Source organism: Neomonachus schauinslandi, chromosome 1, assembly GCF_002201575.2.
Source record: "Neomonachus schauinslandi chromosome 1, ASM220157v2, whole genome shotgun sequence".
Taxonomy (NCBI): Eukaryota; Metazoa; Chordata; class Mammalia; order Carnivora; family Phocidae; genus Neomonachus; species Neomonachus schauinslandi.
In genome coordinates, this window is record NC_058403.1 from 188,210,353 (window position 1) to 188,224,290 (window position 13,938).

The 13,938-nt window shown below is 38.5% G+C and overlaps 1 protein-coding gene across 2 annotated transcripts in view; it reads left to right on the forward strand.

The window, feature by feature from the left end:
• The window catches only part of CFAP20DC (CFAP20 domain containing), a 267,426-nt gene that overhangs the window by 17,564 nt on the left and 235,924 nt on the right, over positions 1–13,938 (forward strand). For both annotated transcript variants that reach the window (XM_021695068.1, XM_021695069.1), the window contains exon 4: positions 1,870–1,942. In XM_021695068.1, coding sequence (XP_021550743.1) covers positions 1,870–1,942 — 73 coding nt within the window. The remainder of the gene's footprint in view (positions 1–1,869; positions 1,943–13,938) is intronic.

A 13,938-nucleotide genomic window follows, 5' to 3' on the forward strand; every position in this document is an offset into this window, starting at 1 on the left:
CACATGAAAAAGTGCTCAATATCGCTCGGCATCAGGGAAATCCAAATCAAAACCTCAATGAGATACCACTTCACACCAGTCAGAATGGCTAAAATTAACAAGTCAGGAAACGACAGATGTTGGCGGGGATGCGGAGAAAGGGGAACCCTCCTACACTGTTGGTGGGAATGCAAGCTGGTGCAGCCACTCTGGAAAACTGTATGGAGGTTCCTCAAAAAGTTGAAAATAGAGCTACCATATGATCCAGCAATTGCACTACTGGGTATTTACCCCAAAGATACAAAAGTAGGGATCCGAAGGCGTACGTGCACCCCGATGTTTATAGCAGCAATGTCCACAATAGCCAAACTGTGGAAAGAACCAAGATGTCCATCAACAGATGAATGGATAAAGAAGATGTGGTATTTATATACAATGGAATATTATGCAGCCATCAAAAGGAATGAGATCTTGCCATTTGCAACGACGTGGATGGAACTGGAGGCTATTATGTTGAGTGAAATAAGTCAAACAGAGAAAGACATGTATCATATGATCTCACTGATATGAGGAATTCTTAATCTCAGGAAACAAACTGAGGGTTGCTGGAGTGGGGGGTGGGGTGGGAAGGATGAGGTGACTGGGTGATAGACACTGGGGAGGGTATGTGCTCTGGTAAGCGCTGTGAATTGTGCAAGACTGTTGAATCTCAGATCTGTACCTCTGAAACAAATAATGCAATATATGTTAAGAAAAAAAAAAAAGAAGAAGAAGAAGGTAGCGGGAGGGGAAGAATGAAGCGGGGGAAATCGGAGGGGTAGACGAACCATGAGAGACGATGGACTCTGAAAAACAAACAGGGTTCTAGAGGGGAGGGGGGTGGGAGAATGGGTTAGCCTGGTGGTGGGTATTGAGGAGGGCACGTTCTGCATGGAGCACTGGGTGTTATGCACAAACAATGAATCATGGAACACTTCATGTAAAACTAATGATGTAATGTATGGGGATTAACATAAGAATAAAAAAATAAATAAATAAAATAAATAAATAAATAAAACATCCATTAGGAGCATCATAATTGAGATATCAAGCAGAAGTTCAAAACCTAAGAGAAAAGGAATTAAGTGAATGGATCTGAAGAGATAATATAAAATCAATTGATTTTCAAAACAGTTGTAGCCTTCAGCTATTAAAAGTGCCGTGGGGGTTGGTTTTTCTTCAGATATTTTTAATTCAGATGAAGCTGGTGATGAGGAATGAAAGCAGTCAGTTTGCAGTTTGTGAGCACTGAATTAATTAAAAGTATGTTAAATTAACAAAAGGCATTATAAATGAAAATTTGTTCCTCCATCCATCTCACTGTGGACACATTTAAAATCCTATGAACTAGATATGGCTCATCAAACCTTCAGCTGTAGTTGTCAGAATTGTTTTTCTTGATCTGTTGTTTTTTATTAAGTTGTTTAGTTCAGTTAAAACTGTCAATGGATAAAAATAATTGCCACAAGCTTTTATGGCTGCCTTGATGGGAATCTGTAGTTCAATTTTATAGGTTTCTACTGAATGCTGTCCTATGTGTACATTCTCTTGCAACCTAATAAAAACAGTAAGTAAAAAATTACTATTTTTTTAAATTTTCATAAAAATTTCACCAAGCCCACAGGTGGCACTTTAAAAGGCAACATTTGTTGTCAGAGTTTGATTTGATTTTCATCAACTTTTTTGCTTTTATAATGAAGTTGTAACTCATGGGCAGTGCTATTACAGTTGTGCTATATTACTGAAACGCTAAAAGCTTCAGGCTGCTGATGGTGTGTGATTGTGTTGGTTTATATGCACATATAAATGGTTTGAACATATGAATGTATATTTTTCCCCCTCTCATTCTAGTTGGACTGATCCAGAGGTTTCTTGTACTTCAGATTTACATACCCCTGGGACAAGACTTCTCCACTGAACTGCTGTAAGATATACAGAACTTCTTTCAATGTTTTATGTGTATTAGACATTTAATCAATTGAAACAGTATGGACAGTCATTAAATTACAAGTGGCAGTTTTTGCATAAAAGAGCAGTGACTTATCAAGTTGACATGAAGTAATTAAACTAATTTAATCGTATTTCTCAGATATCATTATAGTCTGGCATTTCCCTAGGGGAAGAAGGCAAATTTCATCTGTTTAAGAAAATATCAAAGGATTGTGGATTTCACAATAAACAGCCTATAACATGCAGAAACAAATAATCCCAAAGTTTGAGATTTTCGTTCAAATGAGGGGTAATTTTGTGCTCTGCTATTGAAAACCATATTTGGATTGAAATTGATCGAAATACCTCATTTTAAAGTTATTTGCTTTAGTTTAGAAATATCGGTTGACATATGAATGGCTTGGAATATGTTTGTTTTAAATAGCCTTGCTATGAACAGATTGTTTAGCAAAAATGAGAATATACAACTTTAACTCAGTTGGGCTATCTGTTGTCTGAGATGATTGTGAGAATGAAAATAACATTTGATTTATGTGCTCAAATAAAATGGAATATTGCCTAAGATTTCATTAATACATTTGCACTTTTAATAAAACATTAGATTTAAGGTATGCTATTTTCTCTCTTTTTTTTTTTTTGTAATTAATAGCTGTCCAGGGCCTAAGCTTAGTCTTTTATTTTCCCACTGGAATAAATGATTTTTCTATTAATGAAGGTAATTTTGTACTAGTTACATTGGTAACTAACGGAGAGGAAGGAAGAACTTTCTTAATAAAATGAGAAAAACATAAATTTGAGGTTATTCATTTGTCTTTGTTTTTGCACATTAAGTTATTAGTGATTTGTGCATAGGCTGGAAAAATACAAATTTTTAGATGATAATATACAATCTTGTTTTCTTGAGTGAGAAAGGACAGATGGAACAATATATACCTTCATTTTATTCAACTTTAAACCTCAGTAAACTTCCAAGATTTTCTATTATCATCTGCCATGGTTACCATAATTCTTTAAACCAGTTCTTACAGTAACAGCACCAAAACACTGTTTGATGCTCTTATGTATCTTTCCCTGGTTCTGCAGAAAAAGCATTTTCAAGACCCTAAAGGCGTTCTAAAGGTACAGAGAATACCACATAAAGCCTTATTTCCAATGTAGGAGAAAGTGGTTTCCTACCAAATGGAAAGAGGCAAACTGTATTTTATTTTTAAACTTATTAAGTTCCTTATATAGAAATCCAGTGCAGTGCCTTTTCTTCTGATCTCTACCACCTGTGCTTTGAGATTCTTTAGAAGCTGCGGCAGGGGCACCGGTAGTTGGCCTTCTGATCAAAGCTGTGCAGGACGCTCGGCTTAACCTTGGAGGAGACTCTTGCTGTTGAGCATTCTGTGCCTATGCAAAATTAAGCTTTATTTGTGCCCACAAATACTTGAGCTTATCACCCTAGCCTAGGCAAGATACTGTTTTAACTAAGTTAATAATAACTAAAGCTTTAATTATTGAGAAATTGACAGGTATGTTAGGTTTAACTTCGTCTCAGCAAGAGAGCATCTGATATAAGTAAGTCCGACTACACCTTCATTATCCTATTATTAATGAACATCTTGGCCAACTTAAGGATGGGAAAACATTTTCAGGGGTGATGGGATTATTTATTAGATTTTGAATTCTTTTGACTATAGTCATAGATTCTCTTGTTGTCATAACCACGTGGACAAGCATTTTCAAATGGCTTTAGTTTTATAGTTTTAGCAAAATAAATGTCTTATGGACAAAAGGTCAAAATTATTAAATAACATGGGGAAGACATTCACTGTCCTGACTTTGTGAATTTAGCAGACTCTTTCTTTTTTTTTTTTTTAAGATTTTGTTTATTTATTTGACAGACAGAGACACAGCGAGAGAGGGAACACGAGCAGGGGGAGTGGGAGAGGGAGAAGCAGGCAGAGCCTGATGCAGGGCTCCATCCCAAGACCCTGGGATCGTGACCTGAGCCGAAGGCAGACTCTTAACCGACTGAGCCACCCAGGCACCCAATTTAGCAGATTCTAAGGAAAAGTATTGACTCTGAATTTGAATTTGTTGCTAATAGATAATCAAAATATTTTGCCATTTTAGGAAGTAATAACAGAGACCATATTTTTATAAGAAAGAACGTAGAATAATGAGTATAGACTGTCTTTCTAACTACAGCTTTTTTTTTTTTTTTTTTTTTTTAAATAAAAGGACTTTTTTTCAGTACCCTTAGTGTTTTACTGTGTTTCTAGCAGCATAGCTCCGGGCTATTTTAAATAATACATTTCTCTAACAAGCTTGGAAAGTCATATAGCAGAAAGATATCTGGCTTCTTAAATTTTCCATTGTCAGAATGGGAGAGGCATTTTGTTTCACAAAGATACGTTTCCACATCAAGAGATTTTCACAAGTGGAGTCTTGCCAGCTGGATTATCAATGTAATCATCATTTCTTCAATATCTTCCTGTGTCTCTCACTTCCACTAGATGGTGATACTGCTCAGGGGGAGGTCATGTGTCTGTGGGTTAGTGGATGCCTTAGAACCAGCAGCCACCCTGCCTGAGAAATCAGTCAGTCAGTCCACAAATTACTGAATCCCTGTTCTTATCAGGCAGCATGTTAGGGGTGGGAGGTCAATACACGTTGGACCTGTACACTTTTTCCTACCGCCACTTCTTCCCTTCTGTCCCAGACTGCCATCACAGGGCCCATCTGCTGTTGAGCATCCCAGTGGATTTCCCAGATTCTTCTCCTGTCTTTTTTCAATTTAGTCTCCACATTGCAGCTAGCATGATCTTTCTAAAAACCAAGTGGAATTCCCATTGTACCGAGGATAAACTCTCTCCAGTTCTTGATGGTCCTGTGTGTTCCGGTCTGTCATCTCTCCCTTCTCATCATATCTCATCTCTGCCCTAAGCTTACCATTTGTGAGCTCAGGTACCTTTCTGGCCTTTTTGGCTTTCCCTTCCTCACACATCAGATGAAGTCTTTTCTTAGGGTCCTATGCACAAGTGGTTTGTATCCCCATTTCTTTGCCTTGCTAGCTCCTACTAAGTCTTCTCACCAGTTTATGTGTCCCTTCAGAAAGACCTTTTTGGATTTTACCCCACTAAATGAGTTTCATCTTTTATGATCTTTTCTAACACCCTGTTCTTCCTTCTTTATAACTATACCAGTTTATAATTCTGTGCGCTTGGGTTATCAGTCTTTGGGGGTAGATTTTGAGTTCCACGAGCACAGGGACCCGTGGGTTCTACTCAGTGTAATATGCCAGGACCTAACAGTGCCTGGCACAAAAGCTCTGAAATGTGGGTGAGTGGGCAGTGGGGACTAATGGACTGAAATGAGTGAACAGGACCCAGTCTCTGTCCTCACAAGAGTTTATTCTGAGTGTGAAAAATCAGTTAAAAGGCAATTTAAATGCATCTTGATAAATGTTATGATGATATAAGAGCAGGACCTGTAGGTAACATGGGAAGTATTAGGTAGAATTATGAGCATAATCTTGGACCTGGACAGGTCCATTGTCAAGTCCTGTTTTACCTCTGTGTGACTTTGGGCAAATTACTTAACTCTGCTCGCCCGTGGGTTGAGAGTAATAATATCTACCTCACAGCTGTGTCATAAGAATTAAATGAGAAAATTAACATGAAGTAATAAAGGCTCACATTTATTAAGCACTTACTGTATACTGGACATTGTCCCAAGCACTTTGTTTTAGCTGAATTAATCCTCAGAACGAACCTATATAGTAGTCATAATTATTGCCTCTGTTTTACCATTACGGAAACTGAAGTCCGGAAAGGTTAAGGAATTTGCCACAGGTTATAGACCTACTAACTCTTAGAGCTAGAATTCAGGGACACCTGGGTGGCTCAATCGGTTAAGGGTCTGCCTTCGGCTCAGGTCATGATCTCAGGGTCCCAGGATCGAGTCCCACATCGGGCTCCCTGCTCAGCGGGGAGCTTGCTTCTCCATTTGCCTGCCACTCCCCATGCTTGTGCTTGCTCTTTCTCTCTCTCTCTCTCTGACAAATAAATAATAAAAAATAAAATCTTAAAAAAAATAGAGCTAGAATTCAGACTTAGAGTTTAAATGTGGAACCTGTGCTCTGCACCACCGTGCCATGCTGACATACTTGAAAATATTATCTTTCTATACATACTATACATACGTACATATGTGGTAGGGATATTTTATTTGAATCCTGTATAAGACAAAAGTGCTAAGCCTTCTATGTTTTTTCTAGGGGCTTCCTGTAATAAATACGGTGCTATCATTAAAGCTCTGGGAAGGAAAGGTCTTTCATTCTGAGATGTTCCTCTTTCTTCAGAGCTTCGTAACCTGACCATCAGTTATCCAAACACATTACATTCTGGGTGTAGAGAAAAGGGAATGTTTACTGTACTAACGCATAGTGTATTAGCAGTAAAGTAACACAGTTCTCTCTTACTTCTCTTTTGGTGTCAACCCACAAAATAAAATCCCCTCCCTTACTTTTTAAAAAATAAACTCAGGGCGCCTGGGTGGCTCAGTTGGTTAAGCGACTGCCTTTGGCTCAGGTCATGATCCTGGAGTCCCGGGATCGAGTCCCGCATCGGGCTCCCTGCTCAGCGGGGGGTCTGCTTCTCCCTCTGACCCTTCCCCCTCTCATGTGCTCTCTCTCTCTCATTCTCTCTCTCTCAAATAAATCTTTAAAAAAATAAAATAAAAAATAAACTCACTTTTACTTATTTCTTAGCATTAGTTGTAGTTTTCATTTCCAAAGTATTATGTCTCACTGTTTGATCTGCAGTTAAATGATTTAATACACAGCAGATTTTGGGAATTCTTTCCTTTTGTGATCTCTTCCGTACAAGGCTATGGGTACAAGGCGGTGGGAAGCCGGTGGCTCCCCTATGTGAGCTGTTAGGTGTTTCAAAGCCTGGGGGCAGACATCTGGTGCACGGGAGGAACACCATGAACCTGAGCTCTTGGAAAAGAACCAACTGCATCTTGAAATAGAAATCCATTTTGCTATATTTGATGCTGCCAATCACACTAAATGATTTTGGAATATTACATTTTTTGACAGGAATTGCATTCATTTTACTGAGTATTGTTGAGCTGCATTAATTCCTTTCTCTATCCTGATTTTGTCATTATTTCGATGAATTCTGAGAGACATTTTGTACTGTTAATGCCTCTAGTGAATTGACATTATTTTTCTCATTTTCACTCATCTCAACCAGTGCTTTTTCAGAATATGGGATGAAAGCATTATGAAGCTGGTGGTGGGCATCATGTGCTATTTGTAGAGGTTGGGGATGCTTAGCCTGCAGGTCCTGGGAAATATTATTGTCAGAAGGGTTCACATTTTGAGACTTTAGCTATTTGGAGTACTACTTTCATTTGGAATCTCATAAGGTAAATTCTTAAAAAAAAGGGAGAGAGAGAGACCCCTGAAAGGGTCCCTAGTCCTTTCAAATTTTAACTGATCCTTTGTGATGTCCTCATTCCAATATTCTGAATTTGAATTTATATCTGAGTAGAATTTAATGATTTTAACCTAGAATTCCATCTAAGATTTATGATGCTCATTCCAGAATTTTTCTCTTATCCTTTTGCTCTATCCCCTAGTTATATGCCTTAGGGCCAGGCACTTAACTTCTGTCTGAATTTCCTCTTCGGTAAATGGTAATATGAGCTTGTTTTCTTTTGTTTTAATTGTCAGAGTTAATCGTTGATGTTGGGTTTTTTCCTAAGAAATTTTAGGAGGTTTAGGTCCATGTGGATCTTAAAGCTTAATCTTCCATTTCTGTAAAATGGAAAATTGAAACATACCCACCCCACAAAACAAAGCTTTAGCCTCAAGGTAATTTAATAAAAGTCTTCCATGTATCACCTTTTCTGTATTGTTGCTAGTGAGCTAGACAAAGAGGTCAGAAGAGAAATTTAATAGAAGTTTCAGGCCCTTCTACCCTATTGAATTTTGCTCCTGTCTCTTCTTGAGTAACGTTGGGGACAGTAGACCTCTTTGAAACTTTATACCAAGTGAAGGGAATATGGCCTCACAGCTGCAGACCTGTTCTTTTCACGTGCCATCTGTCATCTTCAGCCACTTTAAAGCCACCAGAGTTAAGAGAATACCTAAATTTGATATCTTTACATCAGAATGACATTGGCAAGAGCTTTTGAGATTGTGTCCATTTAACCAAACACAACTCTTCCTGTGGAAAATTTATGTTATCTTTTTTGGTCATTTTGATGCCTTTCTTTGAAGAAAATAGTGGTTGCTATGTATCTCTTAAGTGATGTGTAAAAAACGGTATTATCCAAGAGCCAAGTATTCTATTATCCAATAAAATATTTTATGTCACATCTCTAAACTATGTGTTTAGAACCTGGCAAAAATGGCCAGGTGTTGCTCTTTTTTAAACTAGTAGGAGTATCGAGTACTAAAGTAGTCATGACAGTGCAAGTTTCATTAACATTTTGAATGTATCTCATGGCTAATTCCAACTTCTATTTTTTCTTTTTAAAATCATCAGTATTTAAATCTCATTATTTTAATTATATCCAATTAAATGTACTTGCATAATCAGTATATTTTGTTACATGCACTAGTAAGGAGAGCACTTTAAGATGCTTTGCATAGTGTCTTTCATAATATATTAAATTTGCATGCCTTAAAACAGGTTTTATGTAGAAGATTTAGATAACACATGTGGTAGGTATATAAATCAGATGCCATATTCTTTATCTATTAATTAAATGTTTTTTGAGAAATCTTTTCTTTCTGGTTGTTAAGTTTGGTTCATTTTACTTTTCTAAAGTATCTTGGCAGTACTCTTTAGATAACCTAGGTACATTCTGAAAGCTAAAACACAATACTAGCAAAAGAAAAATTGCACATATGCAAATATTTGGAAGTGTTCTTACTCTGTAAAATCATAATTAAAGGTCATACATTTGTTAGAGCACTGTACAGTTAAATTATTGCCCTAAACACAATCAGGGCATAAGTCAGAGTCCTGTGATGGGTCAGCTTGCAGCCTTGGAGTCCCTGGCTTTGCCATGTCTTAGCTTGAAGACCCTGGGTGAGATGCTGAGCCCTCTGTGTGTCACAACCTCATTTGTACAATGGGGGTGATATTTATACCTATTTGTTGAGTAATTACAAGGATTAAATTCATAATGCCAATGGTAACTGCATAGTCAGTTTATAATTTTTATATCTCTAAATAAGAGTGCTGGGATGTTTAATTTTTAGATTGTTCTTCTAAAACATTTTTTTTTTTTTTTAAGTGGTCTGAACAATTTTATTTGTCTTTGGCTTAGACCCCTGAAGTGGGATGCTCAAATGTGGCTTAGGAATTCTGAATTTCTCTGTTCTTATTCCTGTGGGGTTTAGTGTCCTAAACTACTGATTTTTCCATTTGCTTTTTTTTTTATTTTTATTTTTTTATTTTTTTTTATTCTTTTTTTTTATTCTTATGTTAATCCCCATACATTACATCATTAGTTTTAGATGAAGTGTTCCATGATTCATTGTTTGTGCATAACACCCAGTGCTCCATGCAGAATGTGCCCTCCTCAATACCCACCACCAGGCTAACCCATCCTCCCACCCCCCTCCCCTCTAGAACCCTGTTTGTTTTTCAGAGTCAATCGTCTCTCATGGTTCGTCTACCCCTGCGATTTCCCCCGCTTCATTCTTCCCCTCCCGCTACCTTCTTCTTCTTCTTTTTTTTTTTCTTAACATATATTGCATTATTTGTTTCAGAGGTACAGATCTGAGATTCAACAGTCTTGCACAATTCACAGCGCTTACCAGAGCACATACCCTCCCCAGTGTCTATCACCCAGTCAGCCCATCCCTCCCACCCCACCCCCCACTCCAGCAACCCTCAGTTTGTTTCCTGCGATTAAGAATTCCTCATATCAGTGAGGTCATATGATACATGCCTTTCTCTTTTTGACTTATTTCACTCAACATAATACCCTCCAGTTCCATCCACGTCGTTGCAAATGGCAAGATCTCATTCCTTTTGATGGCTGCATAATATTCCATTGTATATATATACCACATCTTCTTTATCCATTCATCTGTTGATGGACATCTTGGCTCTTTCCACAGTTTGGCTATTGTAGACATTGCTGCTATAAACATCGGGGTGCACGTACCCCTTCTTCTAAAACATTTTTTAAAAGATTTTATTTATTTGAGAGAGAGAGGGAAAAAAATGAGAGCAGGTGGAGGGGCAGAGGGAGAGGGAGAAGTGTGTTCCACATGTGGCTCGGTCCCAAGACCCTGGGATCATGACCTGAGCTGAAGGCAGACATTTAACTGACTGAGCCACCCAGGTGCCCCTGTTCTTCTAAAACATTTTGTGACAAGTTGGGCATGTCTCTTTTCCCTGTGAAGTTTTCATGGTACTAGTCCCTGAAGAGAGATGGGAAAGCTTTTTTTGACCCTGACTCATGCAGGTTCTCTGTCTGGAAGAAAGTGGTCAACATAAACATGAAAAGAATCATGTTTATGGATGCTAGCGACTTATTTAAAAGACAATTGTAGGAACTCCCAGCTTCAGAGCTTTTGTTTGAAGGGACTCACAGGTGACCAGGCCAAGTGTAGAACAACAGATGGACAGGAAGGTTCATCTGTGAATAAACAGGCCCTGGGAAAAATAGAGAAAGCATGTAGATTTCCAGTGCTTAAGGTATAAGATGTAGGCCTTTGCTGTTTACTGCTGCCCATGTTCTCCTTCACTACCAGGGATGATTAAAGATGACTCGTAGCAAATCACGTATCTTCCAAATGCCCTTACTTCTTTGATATGGCAGAGTTGGCTTCTTCAATGTCATTGATATGTAGCTCACTTTTTATTGTCAGGAGAAGTGTTTGATCTGGTTTGGTTCTCTTTTCTTCGCACTGTATTTTTTTTTTTAAAGATTTATTTATTTATTTGAGAGAGAGCGAGCACAAGCAGGGGGAAGGGCAGAGGGAGAGGAAAAGGGAGAGAATCTCAAGCAGACTCTGCACTGAGCATGGAGCCCGACGCATGGCTCCATCTCACAACCCTGAGATCATGACCCGAGCCAAAATCAAGAGTTGGACCCTTAACCGACTGAGCCACCCAGGCGCCCCCCTCTTACTGTCTTTTATTTTTATTCTGGCACTTAGTTATTTCAGTTATTCAGAATAAAATAATTTTTTTTAAAGATTTTTTATTTTTTATTTATTTTTTAGAGAGTGAGCGAGAGAGAAACAGCATGAGAGGGGCGAGGGTCAGAGGGAGAAGCAGGCTCCCCGCCGAGCCGGGAGCCCAATGTGGGACTCGATCCCAGAACCCTGGGATCATGACCTGAGCCGAAGGCAGACGCTTAACCATCTGAGCCACCCAGGCGCCCCAGAATAAAATAATTTTAAACATCTATAAAGTACAATGCAATATGTATGTTATGGGACTTATATAGTCCCCATTATAAACTTTATAATAATTTAGGAATGTTTATTAATGGAGCATTCTAGAACGTTTTAATATGGAAGAATTCCTTGTTAGCAATTAAAATATGTCATGAAACTTTATGAAGTCATTTGGCTTTGATTAAGTCATCCAGTAATAATTACAAGGAACAGCCCCCAGTGGGGAAGGCTGGTATCTCTAGCATTCCTGATTTTTGTAATTTTTTTTCCCTTAAATTGTAGAGTTTCTTACTTGGATATACAAGTACTTTAGAGTCTTTATTTGGACTCACAGAAATAACTTCAATGGAATGAAATATATGTAGTAAATCACAAACGTATCTTACAACAGCACTTACACAGAAGTCTGTTTGGCATTTATCACGTAATGGCCCTATTATTTATGTATTGCTACAACCAACTCTGTACCCTAACTAGACCATGAGATCTTCAGGGGCTAATGCATTTGGGTCCCAATGGAGCTATCATTGAACTTTGAATTTCTAAGTCCCATGTGAAAAGACATTGCCCAGCTATTGCCAGTAGGCAGCCGCAGACTTCATTGGACTTTGAATTGTTCACAGAGATCTAACATAGTACCTGGCACGTAGAGCACATGTAGTAAACGTTCATTTCCTTCTCTCGGCAATTTCTGATTCCTTGCATTGTTAAACTCCTTTAAGCTGGTCTCAGTTTGTGGTGTGGTGTACTTCTTTGGGGGGAAGAAGTGAAGGAAAATATGGGTGCTTTAAAATTGGTAAGATGGTGATACTTGTATTTAGAATTTCCATTCATTGAAATAAAGTTTGGGAGGTAACTGGAAAGAACATTTAAAATTGTCTAATGCGCTGATTTTTATACAGTTGTCAGTCTCTTCTATTACTTCAAACAGAACAGTCTGTTCTCCCTTTTTTGCAGTTTTACGTATATTTTGGGATGCCAGTGTTTATATGTTTTATATGAACAGAGGATGCTGTTTCTCCCTCAAAAGGTTGAAGTCCACTGAGATGGTTCGACCTTCTCTTTAAAACTGAGAAGTAGGGGCGCCTGGGTGGCTCAGTCGTTAAGCGTCTGCCTTCGGCTCAGGTCATGATCCCGGGGTCCTGGGATCGAGCCCCGCATCCAGCTCCCTGCTCAGCGGGAAGCCTGCTTCTCCCTCTCCCACTCCCACTGCTTATGTTCCCTCTCTTGCTGTGTCTCTCTCTGTCAAATAAATAAATAAAATCTTTAAAAAAAAAATAAGTAAATAAATAAAACTGAGTAGTAGTACATAGCCAAATAAAGCTGACGTTGCAAATTTCAACTACATTTAAGTCTTCTGTTGCTGGGAACTCTTAACATTTGGTGTTATTTTTAAATGATCAGTATTTGAACTTTTAAGTTTTCACTTTCGATCTTAGACATCCTAGATCCATGAAGCCATCAGATTTGCCACCGCCCAAGCCCTACAGAGTTGGTGGTCACTGGACACCCTTGGCCTTTCTGGATCCGACCTTAGACACCTCTCCCTCCATGACTCCTTCCACTCCTTCCCTTTGCCATAGACACTCTGGTTGCTGAACACCCCACATGCTCTTAACATTTGCTGTCACCCAACCTGATCCTGTCTCTTTACCTTTTGAAACCCTAATCATTCTTTAAGGTCAAACCCAAATATGTATCCTCCATGCACCCTCTCCTACTCTTCCGGTTGCAGTTGGTCTCTCCATTCAGAGTGTTCCCATACTGGTGTATATGATTCCTTTGAGGGGTAAGGACAACTTATTCATCACTGTGATCACCACAGCACTTAGAAGAATTCTATGTGCATGGCGGGTCTTCAGTAATGCTTGTTATATCATATTATATACTGAAATGTATTGATATACTGTCAGGGTGGTTCCTGGATAAGGAAAAGGTAGGAAAAGAAATGAGAATTAGAGTAAGAAGCAGGTGAACAGTATCCAGCTTCTCTCTTCTCAACACTTAGTTCCTGGAAAACTACTGATCGAGCCTTAATTTTTTTTATTTGCCCTGCTCAATATAAACTACATTTCCCTTAGCTACACCTCTACTGGCAGGATAGTAACTATTTCAAAGAATGAGGAAGGACAGAAGAACTTAGGTAAGGAGAAATACATTCTCTTGAGTTTTCTCAAAATGGCTCTGTGGGTAGGAGTCTATGCAAATACCTGTTCCCAAGGCTGGATTAAAGCTAAGGAGCATCACACTTGGCTCTTCGATGAAAACTCTGATTATAAGCCCCTAACAGAACTCCCAGAGAACTTTAATTAAAGCCAAGTAGTCTGCCCTTTCTTATTAGAACACATTAGTGATCTTACGTTTTATATCTTTCATATATAAAAAGCTATTATAATAAACTGAAACAATGACAGTGATACGAAATCCTCAGTATAGTTGGAGGTAGATTACATCTGTTAGCAGTAAATAGAAACAGCTGTTCTGCTTCCTATACCTAGGTATTACCATCCCCTTTCTTCTAAGGCTTAAGTGCCACTGATTTATAA